This window comes from Pongo pygmaeus, chromosome 5 (genome assembly GCF_028885625.2).
Source record: "Pongo pygmaeus isolate AG05252 chromosome 5, NHGRI_mPonPyg2-v2.0_pri, whole genome shotgun sequence".
Taxonomy (NCBI): domain Eukaryota; kingdom Metazoa; phylum Chordata; class Mammalia; order Primates; family Hominidae; genus Pongo; species Pongo pygmaeus.
In genome coordinates, this window is record NC_072378.2 from 28331741 (window position 1) to 28351659 (window position 19919).

A 19919-nucleotide genomic window follows, 5' to 3' on the forward strand; every position below is an offset into this window, starting at 1 on the left:
AGTTATGTTTACACTACATGACAGTCTATTAAGTGTGCAGTAGCATGTCTAAAAAATGCATATACCTTAATTAAAAGATACTTTATTGCTAAAAAAATGCAGGACTCTTCAGTGAGTCATAATCTTTGAGGCTGCAGATTCTTACCTTGATGTCTGCTGACTCATGGCTGATTAGGGTGATAACTGCTGAAGGCTCAGGTGGCTGTGGCAATTTCTTAAAGCATGACAACACTGAAGTTTGCTGCATCAGTTGATTCTTCCTTTCATGAACTATTTCTCTGTGGCATGTGATGCTGTTTAATAGCATTTTACCCACAGAACTCTCAAAATTGGAGTCAATCCTCTCAAACTCTGCCACTGCCTTATCAGTTAAGTTTATGTGACATTCTAAATTCTTTGCTGTTATTTCAACAATTTCACAGCATCTTCCCCAGGAGTAGATTTCATCCCAAGAAACCACTGTCTTTACTCATCCATAAGAAGCAACTTCTCATCCATTCAAATTTTATCATAAGAATGCAGCAATTCTGTCTCGTCTTCAGGCTACACTTCTAATTCTAGTTCTCTTGCTATTTCCACTATATCTACAGTTATTTCCTCCACTGAAGTCTTGAACCTGTTAAAGTCATCCATGAGGATGGGAATCAACTTCTTCCAAACTCCTGTTCATGTTGATATTTTGATCTCCTCCCATGAATCACAAATGTTCTTAATTGCATCTAGAATGTGAATCCTCTCCAGAAGGTTTTCAATTTACTTTGCTCAGATCCATCAGAGGAATCACTATCTATGGCAGCTATACCCTTACAAAATGTATTTCTTAAATAATAAGACTTGAAAGTTGAAATTACTCCTTGATCTGTGGGCTGTGGAATGGTTAGCTGTGTTAGCAGGCATGAAAACAATATTAACCTTTTTGCATATCTCCCTCAGAGCTCTTCAGTGACTCGGTGCATTGTCAATGAGCAGTAATATTTCGAAAGGAATCTTTTTTTCTTCTGAGCAGTAGGTCTCAACAGTGGGCTTAAAATATTCAGTAAACCATGCTGTAAATAAATGTGCTATCATCCAGGCTTTGTTGTTCCATTTCTAGAGCACAGGCAGAGTAGATTTAGCATGATTCTTTTTGTTTGTGTGTTTGAGACAGGGTCTTTCTCTGTTACCCAGGCTGGAGTGCAGTGGCACAATATTGGCTCACTGCAACCTCTACTTACCAGGCTCAAGCAATCTACCCACCTTAGCCTCCCTAGTAGCTGGGACCACGGGTGTGTGCCACTACACCCAGCTAATTTTTGTATTTTTTTGTAGAGACAGGGTTTTTCCATGTTGCCTAGGCTGGTCTCAAACTCCTGGGCTCAGCAATCCTCCTGACTTGGCCTCTCAATGTGCTAGGATTACAGCATGCCCAGCCAGCATGATCCTTAAGGACTCTAGGATTTTCAGCTTAGTAAATGAGCATTGGCTTCAACTTCAAATCACCAGCTCCATTAGCTCCTATCAAGAAAGTCAGACTGTCCTTTGAAGCCAGGCACTGACTTCTCTCTAGTTATGGAAGTCCAAGATGGTATCTTCTTCCAATATAAAGTGTTTCATCTACATTAAAAATATGTTGTTTAGTATAGCCACCTTCATCTACTATCTTAGCTAGGTTTTCTGAATAACTTGCTGCAGTGTCTACATCAACATTTGCTGCTTCACTTTGCACTGTTGTGTTGTGGAGACAGCTTCTTTCCTTAAACCTCATGCACCAACCTCTGCTAGCTTCTAACTTTTCTTCTGCAGCTTCCTCATCTCTCTCAGCTGTCACAGAATTGAAGAAAGTTAGGACCCTGCTGTGGATTAGGCTGTGGCTTAAAGGCATGTTGTGGCTGGTTTGATCTTCTTTCCAGATCACTCAAACTTTCTCCGTATCAGCAATAAAGCTGTTTTGCTTTCTTATCACTCATGTGTTCAGTGGAGTGGCTTTAACTTCCTTCAAGAACTTTTCCTTTGCATTCACAACTGGCTGTTTGGTACAAGAGGCCTAGCTTTCAACCTGTCTCAGCTTTCAACATGTCTTCCTCACTAAGCTTAATCATTTCTAGCTTTTGATTTAAAGAGAGAGATGTGAGACTCTTCCTTTCACGTGAACACTGAGAGGCCACTATAGTATTAACTGGTTTCATTTCAACACTGTTGTGTCTCAGGGAATAGGGAGGCCTGAGGAGAGAGAAATGGGGGAATGGTTGGTTGGTGGAAGAGTCAGAACACACACTACATTTATCAGTTAAGTTAGGCATCTTATATGGGTGTGGTTAGCGGTGCCCCAAAACAATTGCAAATTACATCAAAGATCACTGATCACAGATGAACATAATAGATATAATAATAATTTCAAATTTTGAAATACTTATTTACCAAAATGTGACACAGAAACATGAAGTGTGCACATGATGTTGGAAAAATGGTGTTGACAGACTTGCTTGATGCAGGGTTGCCACAAACTTTCAATTTGCAGAAAACACAGTATCTGTGAAGTGCAATAAAGCAAAGTGCAAGTAAAATGACATATGCCTGTATAAGTCAACTTCTCTGTGCCAAGAATTGTGCTAGATGATTTCAAAAGTTTGTTTGTTTGTTTGGAGACAGAGTTTTTCTCTCATTGTCCAGGCTGGAATGCAATGGCACGATCTCGGCTCACTGCAGCCTCTGCCTCCCAGGTTCAGGCCTCCCAAGTAGCTGAGATTACAGGCATGTGCCACCACACTCAGCTAATTTTGTATTTTTAGTAGAGACGGGGTTTCACCTTGTTGGTCAGGCTGGTCTCAAACTCCTGATCTCAGGTGATCCACCCGCCTTGGCCTCCCAAAGTGCTGGGATTACAGGCATGAGCCACCGCGCCTGGCCCAAAAGTATTTTTAATTTTAGAATAGTGTGCATGTCAGTCAGGGGACCTCACATCTGACTTATCAGTCCCAAGTTAAACAAACAGGGCCTCCTTGGTACACAAATCCAGTGGGTATTTTTCAGTCCTTTTCCTACCAGATGCCCCTGCAGCACCTAACACTGCTAACTACTCCCAATCTTCTAAGAAATACTATACTCTTCTGGTTGTTTTTCCATAAGTTGGTTTTTGTGGCGTTTAGCCTAATGCTTGGCACTCAGGAAGAACAGTTATGCATTGCTTAATCACATGGTTATGTTCTGAGAAATGTGTCTTTAGGCGATTTCATCACTGTGAGAATATCACAGACTGTACTTCCACAAACCTAGATGGTAGAGCCTACTACACACCTAGGCTATAGTGTATAACCTAATGCTCCTAGACTACAAACCTGTACAGCACGTTTCTGTATTGAATATTGTAGGCAGCTATAATACAAAGCCAAGTATTTTTATATCTAAACATATCTAAACACAGAAAAGGTACAGTAAAAATATGTTATTATAATCTTATGGAACTATTATTGTACACGTGGTCTGCTGTTGACTGAAACATCGCTATGTGGCACATGACTGTATTATATAAGTACCTGTTAAATATGTTTCTAATGACTATTATTTAGTCTACTTCGTGGCTCTTATTCTGTCTGTCAAAAATGTCTAGTATCAAGCTGGGCACGGTGGCTCACGCCTGTAATCCCAACACTTTGGGAGGCTAAGGTGGGCGGATCACCTGAGGTCAGGAGTTTGACACCAGCTTGACCAACATGGAGAAACCCCATCTCTACTAAAAATACAAAATTAGCTGGGCGTGGTGGCACATGCCTGTAATCCTAGCTATTTGGGAGGCTGAGGCAGGAGAATTGCTTGAACCCGGGAGGCGGAGGTTGTGGTGAGCTGAGGTCGAGCCATTGCACTCCAGCATGGGCAACAAGATCAAAACTCCGTCAAAAAAAAAAAAAATGTTTAGTATCCTAAATTGAAATCCAGCCTTATTCTCATCCCATATTAATTCTGGGCAATCTCAACCATTCGATGACATCAGCTTTCACCTGAAAACTCCTAAGCCTGATTCTCTCATACCAATCTTTCTTTGGAGCTCCAGGCCCTTACAGTCCAGTGGTGCATTAGACCCTTTCACTTGTATGTCTTACAAGCATCTTCAACTCACCACCAAAAATTCATCATTTTCCCCTTGTGACCAATTTATTCTCCAATATTAGCCATCTCTTATAAAATTCTGCCACACTTTCCTAATAATTTAATCCAAAAACCTGCCTATTTATCCCTGGCTACATTTATTTTATTTAAAGAGTACACTTAGTGTGTGACAGGCAGTGCTCTCAGTACCTTTTCTTTCTCACTTTCATCAATCTAATTAGTTATCAGTTCTAGTTAAATCTGTAATCTTTAACACAGTTCCACTTGGTGCCCTCTTTATTTCTATAGCCAGTGACTTACTTTCACGAACTTATGGTTTTGGTTCTTTCTTCAACAACTACAAGTCTCTTGTCTCTCTTGCTTTCAGTTTTGCCCCCTTCCAATTCATTCACCACACCACTTCTAGAATATTTCCAGAAAGCTAGTAAGATTACATTACTCCTCTGCTTAAATCCAGACAGAGCATATAACTGCCCAACTACTGTGAATTGCCACAGTTTACTGGGTGCTTCAAATGGCTTACAGGAGTACCAGCATACTGATCTCTTCAGCTACCGGGGTGGCCAGGAAGTGTGCATACAAATTTTCTTTATGTGCTGTGACATTAAGAAAATGGAAAAGCACACCGCCCTATAAACTTTAAATTCCTCAGCATATTTCAGTTACTCTGTACTCTCTTTGCCCCACCTCTGCCACTCTTGTTGCCCAGGCTGGAATGCACCCACCTTCATTTACTTGCGGTTTTCTGAAATGGTTTTCTGATCCCTCCTTCACATATAACTATCCCTTAAGGTCCATTTCCTCTTTGCTATCCATCTTGTGAGAGTCCACAGAGACAGTTCTGCTATTGCCTACTCAGGGAAGTTATCTTTAACGTTCCACCTCCAAAGTCCCTATGTACGAAGTTTATTTTCCTCAAGGCAACATGTCTTTCCCATTACACTATACAGTAAGAAATACCTTTTATCTGGCTTATTCTCATTTTTGCAACATAAAGCCTGGCCTATTATGTGGCACTCAATAAATGCTTGCTTGAATGTTCTAACTTCTGAATGTTTTCTTACCCAGAGAAATTCACGTACCACTTCCTTCTGTTTTGCAGAATTGTGGGGATCATGTAAAGTATTTTTCTTTACGTACTAAGCCTTTACGGATATACAATATCGTGGCCATTAGTATAGGGGATTTTTATGAAAACTCTGAAAAAACTGTTCAGGTTAAAATGGCCGTAGGATTCAGAAAACGTATACGGAAGCCAGCTTTTGGCCATAAGGACTTGTCAGCTGATGGATTCCGGTGAGGCCTCCTTGCTGGTAAGTCTGTGCCCTCATCTCAGAAGGGGCTGATCCATACAGACCCAGCTCTGTACAGCGCTTTGTTCAGTTCTCTGCATCTCTGAAATGTCTGATGGAGCCGACACAAAACACAAAATCCTGATCCTGAGAGATCTACGTAAAAGAGGGGAACTCGAGCGAGCCCTGGAAAAGGGGGCAACAGCACCCCCTCCGAGTACCGTGATCTCTGGATCGCTGAGAAAGTATAAAGCATCTTGCATGGGTAGAAGAGACCAGGACACTGCCTACACACACAGTCCCCGGACACTAAAACCTGAACACTTCTCTAGGAGAAAGGACGCACTTCGGCTGGCTCCTCTGCCGCCTCTCTAGGATTCTTGGAGGACCCATCAATCTCAGTGGTTCATTTGTGCACACCACCTGGCTCGCCTTTGTAAGCGCAGAAACCGCCTCAAAAAGGCTGAGGCCGACAGGGGTCGTAACCTCTTGTGTCCAGCAGCCACTCAGTCTGGGCTGACTTCTCTCTCTCCCCTGCTGAAGACACTTGACTGCTCGCACTGGATCCTGCCGCGTCCTCCGTTCCCTAGGTCCCCGGTCCTCCGGGGCTCAGGCATCAGGGTCTTTCCCTCTATCCTCAGGGAGATTCCTCAATTCGGCCCCAACGAGCACCTCAGAGCCCAACCAAGCTCCTGGGATGGCTGATGGGGGTGTAGGAGTCTAGGCACAGACACACTCAGAGCTCCTCCCACAGCCCTGGTCATGTCTCTCAGAAGATAAAGGGCTTTCCAAACAAAAAAACCAACCAACCAACCAACCCCGGGTCTAGTATTATCTGTACCACACAAATTGTCCAGTTACCTTCACTCTGCCCCCAAGGGTCAAATGCAATAATCAACACCCACCTGAGGAAAACGGGGAAGATGTTGGCTTGCTCTCCATTGTTTTAAACCTGCTTAAATAAATCAGGTCCCCCCGAGTAACTTAACCACTAGCAAGTTTGGGGCTTATAGATCCCTGACTACATACCCCTCTACAATGAATTAGCAGAAGTCAGGGGTGATGAGGGGAGGCCACCACCACCCCCACCCCTGCAGTCAATGATCTTGAGGCAATTGCTGAATAGCTATGAAGATCTATTGACACACTTAAGGCAGGGTCAGCTGTCTTTGGTACCATCAAGTGGCAAGAGGACTCCTCTCCACAGCCAACAAATGATGTGGAGTGAATGTGATAAATTATGAAACTACTTGGTCCAATATCTGCTCTCTTCCCCTTCACCTGACTACCTGCTTAAAATGGCTCACTGTTTGCCTTAACACTGCAAGCTCTGATCCAGTACTCTATCTTCTCACTTTCTTCTACAGTATAAGGTTGAACACTGTACTCCATCGGCTCCTATACCACTGAAACACTCCTGTGCTTCCAGGATGTTGTCCATCTTGTCTGGCAAACCATTCACTCAATAGGTTAATCTTAGGTAACTAGTTATGTTAACAATGGGTTTGTCTTAATTAGGGGCGGAAAGGGGGGCCCTCTCTTTTGTTCGTGCAGACATATTATCCCATCCTTTCTTTCCTAATCCAATAGATCTATTACTGGGGGTTACCTTAGGCTAGGTGGCTACACCTAAGTCTCCAACAGCCTTTTTCATATATATTCTGCCTTAGCTTTCATGACAGTACATTGTAATCTTTCTGATTCTCTGTCTCTTCTATATGCTTGGTTGAAAAAATACTGCCTATTGCAAAAATTATTAGTATGGGGACCATACCTCCTGGTTTACACCTGTTGTCTTGGTGTAATTATTAACAGCACTCCTTTTCAAGTGTCCCAGATTGGACAATAAATTATATAGTTACCTTATGTGTGTGGACCACTAATATGCTAATTAGATACAGATTTTCAGGCTCTGCCTCAGAAACTGATTCAGTAGGTCTGGGGTGGGGCTCAGAAAACTGCAGTTCAAACAAACAACCCAGGTGATTCTAGTGCAGGTATCATCAAGAAATAGTGCTTTCAACACTGCCCATTGGCAGTTGGCATAGAAAACTGGGGATAGGTTCAAGGAGATCTAAAAATAACAGTGGTTTATAGACTATGCTTTTCTCCCTGTCCTCCATTTTATGGAAAGTAATAAAAAGTGTGAGGAGTAAAAGGCAGTGAGATTATTTTCACTGCTTAAGACAATAGTATCTAAAAACTTGGACCAGTTGATAAATAAGAGAGATTTCTAATAATTATCATGAAGATGAAGCATGTTTCTTGGCAACACTCTGTCTCTGCATCTATCTTTTTATTTTTCCTTTGGTCACCATTTTTTGCCCAATCTAGAGTTTTAGCATCTAATTTTACCTTCTGTCTGATTCTTTTTTATGTTCTCATATTTTGCTCTTTTTTCTTTCCATCCCACTTTGTTGTTGCTGTTGTTTGCAGATGCCTACAATGGGTCTCAGGGCTCCAAGTGTAAGTGTCTATGAAACCATATATAATTCACAATTATCTCTGTTCATAGTTGGTTTCCTTTACAAAATTTTTAAGGCAATAAAAGACAGAAAGATTACTACAAGTGCTTAAGCACTTTGGACTTCACTTTTCTCATTATCTTAAATGGAGAGGCATTTAAGATATTTATAAACTCAGAATACTATAGAATATGTATTACATCACTTTATGGAATACAAATTTACTTAAGAAGTTGATTTTACTTCAAACTCGAGTCTACTATATTTTTCTTAAATTCACTCAAAAATCTGTAGCTATTTATCTTGGAAATAATTTAACCTCAAGACACAATAAAAAATACTCTTGAGGAAATATAAGATTTTTTATAATACCCACAATAAGCCTTAAGTAGTGACATAAACAGTTTGAAATGTAAGGTGTAAGAATAAGTGATAGAACTAAATACACTAAACTGAAAAATACCACCCATCACTTCTCCATTTCTCTGTAGAAGAATTACGTGTAATTCTGGTTGCCCACGCCTTGTTTCCTAGCTCATATGAAAGCTGTTAGCTTTTGAACAGAAGGAACTTAACTTGGACTAAACTGGGGAGAAGAATGAAACAGAATATGTAACATTTTAAAATAGTGAGTTTTTTCATCTATAGGAGTTTGTTAAATATATGGAGTATGAACAAATAAAATTCTATTCACTTATAAAAAGAATGAAGAATTTCTATGTTATGATGTGGACATCTCTAAAGATTATATTCTTTCATGAAAACAGCAAGGTATTAGAAGGGTATAAATAATATGCCATCTTCCTGAGTAATGGAAGAAATAAGATTATACATTCATATTCGCCTATATTTACATAAAGAGACACTGAAAGATAATAAGAAACTAGTACAATGGCTACTTATAAAGGGAAAGTAGACCTTTTTGTATTATTTTGATTTTTGAACCAGGTGAAAAATGAATTATCTTTTAAAAAAAGTCCTACTAAGTAAATTAAATTTTAAAAGCTAAAAATAATAATTACAAAAATAAATAAAATGCTTTCAATGAGGAATAAATGAGAAGAGTCTTTCCTGGACTCCACTGTAAATTAAATAGAGGAGTTGTGCATTTATTGAAACATATAAATAGGCGGGTTCGTTGAGCAACTTCAGTGACTTATAAATCCTATAAATTCCATATACTTGTTATTTTTAATTGGTGATATAATGCCCCCAGTGGCTTAATAGAGTGTTACACTAGGAACTAGGAGACAGGGTTCTAGTTCCAGCTCTGCTTTTAACTGGCTCTATGATCTTAGTTACTTCCCAGAACTTCCTTTTCTCTTACCTGTCAAATAAGAGCAAGCAGAAGTGATCTCTAAGGGGTCCCTTAGAGTGATTCTGTTATTCTTAAGTTATTTGCTATGTATTGGGTATTTGGGTGTATTCCAAACCAGATTGTTTTCACCATAGGTTTTCCATTTCTTTGTCTCCTGGACCTTGTGTAAAGCTTTGTATAGAGTTACTAAGTCAATGTTAAGGGAAATAAATTTTTTTATTTATGATCTTGGTGGTAATCAATAGTAAATGCTGAGAAATGTGGAGGTTATAAAAACAATCAGCATGAAAGAGTGATCATACTCTTCTCTTCAATCTTGAATAGGTTTCAAATTTTCCATACAAAATATTGAATAAAGGAGAAAAAGGCAAAAACAAAAAAATGCTCATTATATGTTACGGGAAAAATACAAAGAGGCCTATATTTTCCAATAAGAAATCTGAGGCAAGATATCAGATTTTTAGCTAAGTTTCTTAGCCTCTGCGTAAATTTAAAATCATGAGCAATATTTGTTATGAAGAGCCACTGAGCTGCTAATAACATATGGCTGCTTCAATTCCTTGGTTCCTAAAGGCTAACTTACTAAAAAATCTACAGAGATCTAACTTACTATAAATCTACATTTATATAGGAGGATTCATCTGCCCCTTTTTGTAGGTTACAAAGAAAATTATCATATTTTATATGAATGGAAAGAAGTCAGGAAACCTATATTATGAATTTTATTACAATTATTTTTAAGTTAATTTTTAAATACTCGGTGAACTGCATTTGAGATTATTTTGTACTCAGCCTACATATAATTATTGTAAACTTTTTTTTAAAGTTTTTAAAAACTAGGATGAAGAAGTTTTCCTGAAATAGAAAACTTCTTGCACAGATGGGTGTGAAACTAGGTCTACAGCATGCATGAGAAATCAACACAAGAGGCAACATTCAGTATCGCAAAGCTGTGGATGTCACTGATCAGAGAACTCGGCAGATGTATTTAAGATATTATGCTTCTCTCTGCATAAAAATAAGGGAATTTTTACTGGCTTTCCCTTGAACTTTTCTATGCTAGAAGGCACAGCAGGGACAAAGTAAGAAATATTATCCCCTACCTTTTCAAGGAGCTAGCTTGATTCAGCCACAGGGTGGACTTTCCGATGCTGGATTAGGTTGCAATGGTAAATGAAGTTCTTGCCACATTCTTCACATTCATAAGGTCTCTCTCCAGTGTGAATTCTCTGATGCTTAATGAGGACTGAACGTCGACTAAAACTCTTATTGCACTGATTGCACTGGTAAGGCTTCTCCCCAGTGTGAATTCTGAGGTGATGGAAAAGCCCGGCGTTCTGGCTGAAGGCTTTGCCACAAACACTGCACTGGTAGCGCTTCTCCCCAGTGTGGAGTCTCTGGTGCTGGAATAGGCCTGACCTCTGGCTGAAGGCCCGCCCACACTCATCACATTCATAAGGCTTCTCACCTGTGTGTGTTCTCTGGTGCTCGATAAGGATGGAATTCTGGGTGAAGCTTTTTCCACATTCACTACAGATATAGGGTCTCTCCACTGAAGAGCTCACCCTTTGCTTTTCCAATCTGCCCTCACGGTCACAGGTATCTCCATACTCAGGAATCTGAGTAATATTACCATTCTGTTTTCCAAGAACTTGTATAAGAGATTTCACTTCCTGAGAAATCTCCCTCTTTGGGGCTAACTCCACATTCCAAGTCCCAGCCTTGCCATCTAAAATAATGATAACATGAAAGATAACATGAAGTATGAAAAATAACAGATTATCTTTCCAAAGACAAAAGAAAAAAAGTGGCCAGGAGAATGGGTGGAAGGGGACAAGTAGCCACTTTTTCTGTTTATTTTTCCACTCTAAAGCTATTATACGCAGACCTCAGGGAAAAGATGCACGGTATTATAACTGCTTACTTAATTGTCTGCCTCTCCCACTAGACTGTAAACTTCATGAGAGTGGGGAACACATCTGCCTTGTTTATCACTGTATCCCTGGTACCTGGCACAATGCCTGGCATACAGCAGACACTAAATAAATGGGTTGAATTGATAAATATTCAGGGAATGAGGTAGGCTCTCTGAGGAAATTCTAATCCTCACCAATCTCCTGAACTGGGCACACCTCTCGCAAATTATACCGAAGTTGCTCTTCCAAGGTTTGGAATTGGTCATTTGATGACTCCTGAGCTGCTCCTGGAGTTGCCTTCTCCTTTACAAACTCTTCCTGTTCATGAGCATGGCTCAGGACCTAGTGGAAATCAAGGACAGTTGGGAACCAAATATCAGAGAGAACATGGCAAGGAGGCCTTCTCAGGGCTGCTGGATAGAAAAGAAGGACCAAGAAGCTGGCAAAGAAAAAACAGAGGCAGAGAGATTAAAAGCCTACAGAAGATCAAGTCTGGCATAAAAAAAAATCTTCCTCCTCTACCTTTTCTTGTTGCACTGAAACCCCATACTTGTTCTTACAGGTACAAATCCCTGTTCTCCCATCTTCTCACCTGCTCTCCTGGTTCATCCAGCTCTCTCTCCAAATCCTCCAGCACAGTCACTGCCTCCTCTCCACTCACAGGATGGTGCTGTCTGACCCAGGCCTGGAGCTCCTCGGGCAGGATAGTCAGGAACTGCTCCAGCACCAGCAGCTCTAGGATCTGCTCCTTGGTGTGCATCTCTGGTCTCAGCCACTGATGGCAGAGCTCCTGGAGTCTTCGAAGAGCCTCCCGGGGCCCAGGGGACTCCTGATAGCAGAACTGCCTGAAGCGTCTACGAAAGATCTCTCTGGTATGAGGGTTATTTCTTGACAGGCCTGATTCTGGCCCACAGGAATGTTCCTCCTCTTCCTCCTTTACCTTCACTGCCAGAAGTCCTTCCTGCATCTCTACAGTCTGAAGGATCAAGGTTATGGCCATCAAAGGTTTAACTATTCCGAAAAAGAATCTATTCTTGATAATTCTCCCTTGATCTTTTCTTCTGGAAACCCCGAGATCTAGACAATAATTTACGAAGAAAAAAATATAAAAATGCAGAAAACCTCAGGACAAGGAGGGACTAGAGTATTAACACTAAAATCAGTCACTCTGTCTCATGAAGGAACACCAAAACATGATTAATGATAGATACTTTAGAAATACGAATCCAGATAATTTAGGAAGAAAAAAGAAATGGAACAAAACTCCTACAGTTTTCTGAAGGAAGGTACTGTTTCAATCATCCTGACTGCAACAGCTCAAATCAGCTTGAGTATATTGGGTTTCCATTTGAATAGCAAGATACTAAATTCAGGGCAAATTTTAGCCGTATGAAGGTAAAAAAGCACTTTGGGCCAAGTGGTCACAGATGACACCAAGAATCAAGAAGAAAAGGGAAACAAATGGAGGATGGAGGGAAAGTAAAGAAGATAAAAAGAATAAGAACCGTAAGAAATGCACTTAGAGAGAGAAGGCAGAGTCCCTCCAGCCATAGGAGGTATGGAGGAGGGAGATCTAGGTTTGAAGTGTGGAAGGTCTTGGACTGAGACATCATCCTGCAGGTATTCCCTCCAGAGTCTTGGGCTTCATGTTTTGAGCCTTGGTCTCTTCAATCTATAAAACAGGAATCCTAAAACCAATACTGCCTGTCTTTCTAGGTTGATACAAAGATAAAATGAGGATAATGAGCACAAAGAAGTTGGCTACTTAGTAAACTCCAAAGTGGTAATACTGTTATTTTTCTTATGTTATTGTATGATTAAATGAATATCCTAGTGGTTTAAGGCTAAGGCAAAAGAATCAGAAAGTAGTTGACTGCAGTGGTCTACGCTCAGAGATACTAAAATGATGGAAATATTGGTTCCAGTACTTTAAAACAGGAGTAGAATTTGACCTTTTTCTTGCCCTTTAATTTCTTGGAAACTTTTTCTCTTTGAAGCTATTTGAAGGTGGAGAGTGGGCAATTTTATGTAAAATAAAATTACTGCTAATAAAAAGACAAATGTCTATGACTCCTGAGGTCAGGAGTTCGAGAACAACCTGGCCAACATGACGAAACCCCGTCTCTACTAAAAAATACAAAAAGTAGCTGGGCCACTGCCTGTAATCCCAGCTACTCAGGAGGCTGAGGCTGGAGAATCGCTTGAACCCGGGAGGCAGAGGTTGCAGTGGGCTGAGATCACACCACTGCACTCTAGCCTGGGCGACAGAGTGAGACTCCATCTCAAAAAAACAAAAACAAAAACAAACAAACTTATGAGCAATCTTAACCAGGATAGTAATTAATGAAGACAATTTTCTGGAAGAAAAACAATTATATGACCCAGTGATTTCCAAGCACCATCTTCGAGCAGAGACTTTCAAACTTTTTTGACCAGGACTCTTATAAAGAAATATTTTATATTATAACCCAGAACACACATACATTTGTATATAAGTGTATGTTTGTGCATTTATGAGATACACAAATACCTAAAATAATAATTTCACAAAACACTATGTATCCTTGCTCTATATAGTGACATACAATTATTTTTAAACCTATTTCATTAAAAGACAAAACAAAAAAGCCTCGGAACAGATTTTGTGAGTTATAAAATCTATGTGGTGGGTGGTGACACACCACATAGATTTTATGACCCACAAATGAATAATAACCTGTAGAATAAAATATTTTTAAGTAAAATTATTGTAATCCATTGCAAAAATAACCCTACACTATTCTGTTTTTTGTTTTTTGTTTTTGTTTTTTTTTGAGAAAGAGTCTCTCTCTGTTGCCCAGGCTGGAGTACAGTGGCACGATCTCGGCTCACTGCAACTTTCACCTCCTGGGTTCAAGCAATTCTCCTGCCTCAGCTTCCTGAGTAGCTGGTATTACAGGCACTCGCTACCATGCCAGGCTAATTTTTGTATTTTTATTAGAGACAGGGTTGTACCATGTTGGCCAGGCTGATCTCGAACTCCTGACCTCAGACGATCCAACCGCCTTGGCCTCCCAAAGTGCTGGGATTACAGGCATTAGCCACCGCGCCCAGCAACCCTACACTATTCTTAGGTGTTGACATGCATTGTGAAATTAAATAACTAAGAATAGGGTATTTTGTTAGTCTGTTCTCAAGCTGCTACTAAAGACATACCCAAGACTGGGTAATTTATAAAGGAAAGAGGTTTAATTGACCCATAGTTCAGCATGGCTGGGGAGGCCTCAGGAAACTTAAAATCATGGTGGAAGGGGAAGCAAACATGTCCTTCTTCACATGCAGCAGCAGAAGAAGTGCTGAGCAAAAGGTGAAAAAGCCCCTTATAAAACCATCAGATCTCATGAGAACTCACTGTCACCAGAACAGCATGAAGGTACCTGTCCCCATAATTAAATTATCTCCCACTGGGTCACTCCCACGACACATGGGGATTATGAGAAATTGGGAACTATAATTCAAGATGAGATTTGGGTGGGGACACAGCCAAACCATATCAGGTATTTAAATTACAAGTGAACACTGATCACATTACAACCAGAAGAAAAATTAGATTCATATTGTGATTATTGGTTATATTTATCAAACGGGAAAAAAACTACTGGCATGGGACAGCATCCTTCTGGATAACCTGCACACATAATCCTCCCCATAAAGTTCTGACATCTTTGGTTTGGTTACCTTCTGTAATCACTACCCCAGGAAGTGTACAGAGGATTTTTTTTCCTCTAAAGACAGAATCTGCAAATTCATGTTTTCCCCCACTTTTTTTTTTTTTTTTTTTTTGAGATGGAATCTCAGCCTGTCGCCCAGGCTGCAGTGCAACAGCACGATCTCAGCTCACTGCCTCCCAGGTTCAAATGATTCTCCTGCCTCAGCCTCCTGAGTAGCTGGGATTACAGTCACCCGCTACCATGCCTAGCTAATTTTTCTATTTTTTTTAGTATAGACGTGGTTTCACCATGTTGGCCAGGCTGGTCTCGAACTCCTGACCTCGTGATCTGCCTGCCTCAGCCTCCCAAACTGCTGGAATTACAGGTGTGAGCCACCATGCCCAGCCTTCCTCCACTTTTCTTGGTGTGACTCACCACCACTGTGACTACCATACTATATTTTTCTGTCATAACTTTTCATACACTACTCATTCACTTAGAAGATATTTATTCAGAACCTACCAGCAAATATATATTCAGAGCCTACCATATTCCATGTACTGTTCTACATGTACAGCTGCAATTATAACAAAGTCCCTAGTCTCATGGAATTTACATCCTAATAACAATATTAATAATAGTGGACATTTATAGTGCTTTTAACGTGCCAGGTATTATTACAGATGCTTTATATATATTAACCCATTTAATCCTCAAAACAACCATGAATAAGGTGCTATTATTACCCCCATATCACAGATGAGAAAACTGAGATATGAAAAGTTTAAGTTACTAGTCCAAAGTTCGAGTCAGTTACAGATAGTAAGCAGTGAAGCTGCAATTCAAACCCAACAAATCTGATGTCAGAATTTAGTCTCCACTGCTAAAACACTAACTTCTGTTGGGGAAAAGAGGGGCCAGGATGAGGAAAAGGGGTCAGAGGAAACAGATAATAATTAAGTATTTGTGAAGTAGTGATAAATGCTATAGAGAAAATAAAGGTAAGGAGATAGAGAGTAAGGGGAAAGAAAGGTTGCTATTTTATAGAGTCAGGGAAGGCCCTGATAAGGTAATGGTTGAACAGACCTGAAGAAAGTGAGGAGCAAGTCACATGGCTATCTGGAGAAAGACTGTTCCATGCAAAGGTAACTGCAAGTGCAAATTTTTGCAGGTGGGAACACGCCTGGATTCTTCAGGTAATAGCTAGTTGAACAATGGCTGGAACAAAGAAAACAAAAGGGAAAGTGACAGGAGATAAAGCAGGGAGCTTGGGAACTGATCATGAAAGGCAGTGGTAAGGGCTCTAGCTTGTATTCTATGAGATATGGAAACCACTGGGGATTTTTGAGCCAAGGGGTAACAAAATTTTACTTACATTTAATACAAAAGCATAACTCTAGCTGCTGTGTCAACGACCTTGGGGTTAACTGGAGGCAGAGAGGGATGCTATGATAATCATCCAGGGAAGAGATCATCATGGCTTGAAACATGGTCTGCTGAATTTGTTCTAGGGTAAGAAAGTTTTTTGGTACAAATATCAAATAGCTAAATTCAGAATAGGTACTCTCACATTACTCAATAAACGTACCATGGATTCAAAGGATGAAACAGCCACTTATGCTTTCTTGTTTTTTCAATCTTCTAGGGTCCTAAAATGTCTTTTCCTTATTTACCATCTGTGCTGCTTGGTTTCAAGTCAAAGTTTTTCTATTCAAAGACAATGCAGCTGAAGCTTAGAGCTCTGCCCAGAAAAATTCATTTCTAGGATGTGGTGTTTCAAATCTTTATACAGTTTCCCAAATATAAATTTCCCTATTTTCTCTGTATACTCTGGGTTCATTTTTGCTTTCCTTCACCTGATTTTGCTTTTATCTGGTGGCCTTAATACCCAGATCCTTGCACCAGCATACCTGAGTTCTTCTTTGAACCCCGTGTTTCCAAAAGGCTTCCCCAGTTTTTTGTAATCCCGCCCTCCTCATCACAAACATAGAGTTCCTAATCTTCCATTCAGGATCACAACCTCAATGTATATGCCAGGTATATAATTAGCATAGTAAGTCTTACCTTAAAAAATACATCTGCATTTTAAAGTTGGTTCCTCCTAAAGCCTCAGCAAGCTCAACACCCCCAAATCTACCATCATCCTCATGGAAGGATGCTCTTTACCAACGATATGCACGTAGGTGAAGACTAAGCAGCACATAATACAAATGTGCCTTTATCATCATACATCCCACGACCCTCACCTCCACTGACACCATCTATGGCTCCTCACTAATTGGATGAATTCCCAAACTCTCAAGCACAGTTTAAAACCAGTCAGATCTTTAGCTTCTGTTGCCTGGCTCCACTCTTGGTTTCCTCTTTTCCACAAGCAAAAACTCTCAGCTCCAGTCAGGTTTTTCTTCTCACTATTCTAATCAGGCGTTTCTCATTCTGTGCCATGAGCTTGGTCTTGCCTTCTTCCCTTATTCAAACCCTACCCAATCTCTGCAGCTTGATTCAAATCTCACATCCTCTCTGAAGTCTTTATCCATTTCAGCTCACCCTCTTCCTCCTGCCCATCATATGTCATGTATTGTATGAGTCCCACCTTTCACCCTCAGTCACAATTTATCTTGTACCATTAATTCTCTTCAGAACCATGTTTTTAAATCCAAAAAGTAGAGAGGAATATAGAATTCTTTCACCAAGTTCTACTACCCTGAAATAAACAGTCTTAAATACTGGAATGTGTCCTTTTCTATGCATTTGCAATCGTATATACACATGTATACACATGTGCACACATAGAGTTGATATAGGTCCATATATTTTATTTACTTTAGATAAGCAGAAAGTAGTACGAGGTAGCAGCGAACACAGGCAGATCTGGTTGTTAATTCCTTTTTTTTTTTTTTTTTGAGACAGAGTCTTGCTCTTGTTGCCCAGGCAGGAGTGCAGTGGTGCGATCTCGGCTCACTTGCAACCTCTGCCTCCCAGGTTCAAGCAATCCTACTGCCTCAGCCTCCAGAGTAGCCGGGATTACAGGGGCCCACGACCACTCCTGGCTCATTTTTGCATTTTTATTAGGATGGAGTTTCACCATATTGGTCAGGCTGGTCTTGAACTCCCGACCTCAGGTGATCCGCCCACCTCGGCCTCCCAAAGTGCTGGGATTACAGGCATGAGCCACAGTGCCAGGCCATCTGTGAATTTTAACACAGTGATCTTGGGCAAGTTACTTCATTTTTCTAAGCCTCAAGCTCATATATGAAATGAGGTCAACAAGTACCTTGCCAAGTTGTTGAGAATATTAAGTGAGATAATGCATAGAAAGTGTTTTTGCACAAAGCCTGGCATATAAACATGCAAATTAATCTTTTAATAAGAATGTACAATTTTGGTACAATGGTGGTTTAATTAATAGTTGCTACTTTCCCTTAGGGCCAAGACTGTAATCTTTTTCTATTGCTCAAAGAACAAGATGGGTGGGTGAAAACGTGCACACAAACCAATAAAACGGCTGTTTCATCAGGTTTGCAGAAACACTCTGAAAGATATATCTTCAGATATATTCTCTCCAATCAAATCCTAACTAGAAGCCCAGGACTACTGAGGTACAAAAGAAGGACGGGATTCAAATGAGCGAAGTAACTTCCCGGGTTATAGCTGTAAAGCTAATATAGGAACAGAGTGGAGTTAGCATAGCAAAGGTTTTAAGAAAATGGACTCTGGAGCCAAATTGCCTGTATTTGAATCCTGCCTACACCTCTTACTCGCTCTATGACCTTGGGCAAGTTACTTAACTTCATTTTCTTCTTGTATGTTAATTTTAAAAAGGAGCGGGACAGGGAGGTGGTGTGTAGTCTACATAATAACAGTGCCTATCTCATAGAGTTATGAGAAGCTGATAATATTTGGAAAGTGCTTAGAACAGTGCTGGGCTGGCACATAGTAGATGCTATTTATTCTTTCAAAAAATTCGATAGCAGCAAGAGCCTTTATACTATGTGAGTTAGACAAAAGCTGTGGCATATTTTAAAACTATCCCTGCTCATTCTTGAAAATACGTCCACAGTAGAGAATAAGGCATCGAAAAATACAAACATTTCTTCATATCCGAATCTATTCGGATCCTAAGATGCAGATACGGAGAGTTCAGAGTGCCATCAGTACAGGGCAGAGAGGTTGAAGAGCTCAGGAATAGACATAGGGTGGTGGAAAGGGGTAGGGGCAACGACGCTGACTTTTGGTTAACAAGGCCCTTCCAGGCTGCGGAGCAACCTCCTCTGCCCTTCACCTGCCCGGCCCATCTCTGGCCAAGAAGACCCTGCCGCCAAATCCCCACACCCAGTCCAGGTCGCAGCGCACAGACCGGCCCTTCCGAAGCCCCTCAGCGGTAGCCCGACTCAGAAGCTCACCGAGGCATCCGTGAGAGGAGATGCCACCTAGCGCAGATCACATCGGCTCTGAATCCTTGACAACCGCAGCCCAAAGAATGATAAACTACAAAGGCCGGAAATGCGTCACCGCGGCCCGCTCTACGCGGAACAGCGGTTCTGGCTGTGTTCCTTCTAGGAATGCCGGAGGTTTCCACACCTCTGTGGTCGTCACGCTGAATCCCGTCTATAGTGTTAGTGAGATGCTAGGTGGCACACTGTCTTCCAGGGGGGCAATATAATAACGGCCAACATAGTGTTTTCACACGTATTAATTCATTTACTCCGCATAACAACCCTGTGAGTTAGGTACAATTATCTCCATTTAACAGGTGAGGAAATTGAAGCACATTTCTACATTTATTAGTTGCCATTTCCTGCAAAGAATACCTTTTCTTTTCCCTGCTGTCTCATTTTATCACGATGAACTCATGGATTTCTTTACAAATAATTACTGTCATTATTATATTGACGGTCAAATTATTTAAAATTTGGTCAGTTGGAGCCCTTTGAAACAGCTCCCCCCCCCCCTTTTTTTTTTGGCAAAAGTCTCCAGGCTGGAGTGCAGTGGACGCGATCTCAGCTCACTGCAACCTCCGCATTCCGGGTTCAAGTGATCCTCCTGTCTCGGCCTCCTGAGTATCTGGGATTACAGGCACACACCACCGTGCCTTACTGAGGCTGGTCTTGAACACCCGAGCTGAAGTGATCCGCTGCCTCGGCCTCCCAAAGGGC

General features: G+C 40.8%; 1 protein-coding gene across 7 annotated transcripts in view; it reads right to left on the bottom strand.

The window, feature by feature from the left end:
* The window catches only part of ZSCAN23 (zinc finger and SCAN domain containing 23), a 28062-nt gene extending 8800 nt beyond the window's left edge, over positions 1 to 19262 (bottom strand). For 2 of the 7 annotated variants that reach the window (XM_063665926.1, XM_063665923.1), the window contains exons 1-6: positions 19167 to 19260; positions 16139 to 16270; positions 11667 to 12151; positions 11269 to 11416; positions 2398 to 10887; positions 146 to 2199 (exon numbers count right to left, since the gene is read on the bottom strand). In XM_063665926.1, the coding sequence (XP_063521996.1) occupies positions 10274 to 10887; positions 11269 to 11416; positions 11667 to 12151; positions 16139 to 16253 (1362 nt within the window). In that variant the 5' untranslated portion in view covers positions 16254 to 16270; positions 19167 to 19260 and the 3' untranslated portion in view covers positions 146 to 2199; positions 2398 to 10273. Of the gene's footprint in view, positions 1 to 145; positions 2200 to 2397; positions 10888 to 11268; positions 11417 to 11666; positions 12152 to 15849; positions 15982 to 16138; positions 16271 to 19166 lie in introns of all 7 variants that reach the window. The other 5 variants (XM_063665925.1, XM_063665924.1, XM_063665928.1 and 2 more) reach the window with 5 other exon arrangements.
* Positions 19263 to 19919: the final 657 nt, after the last annotated feature.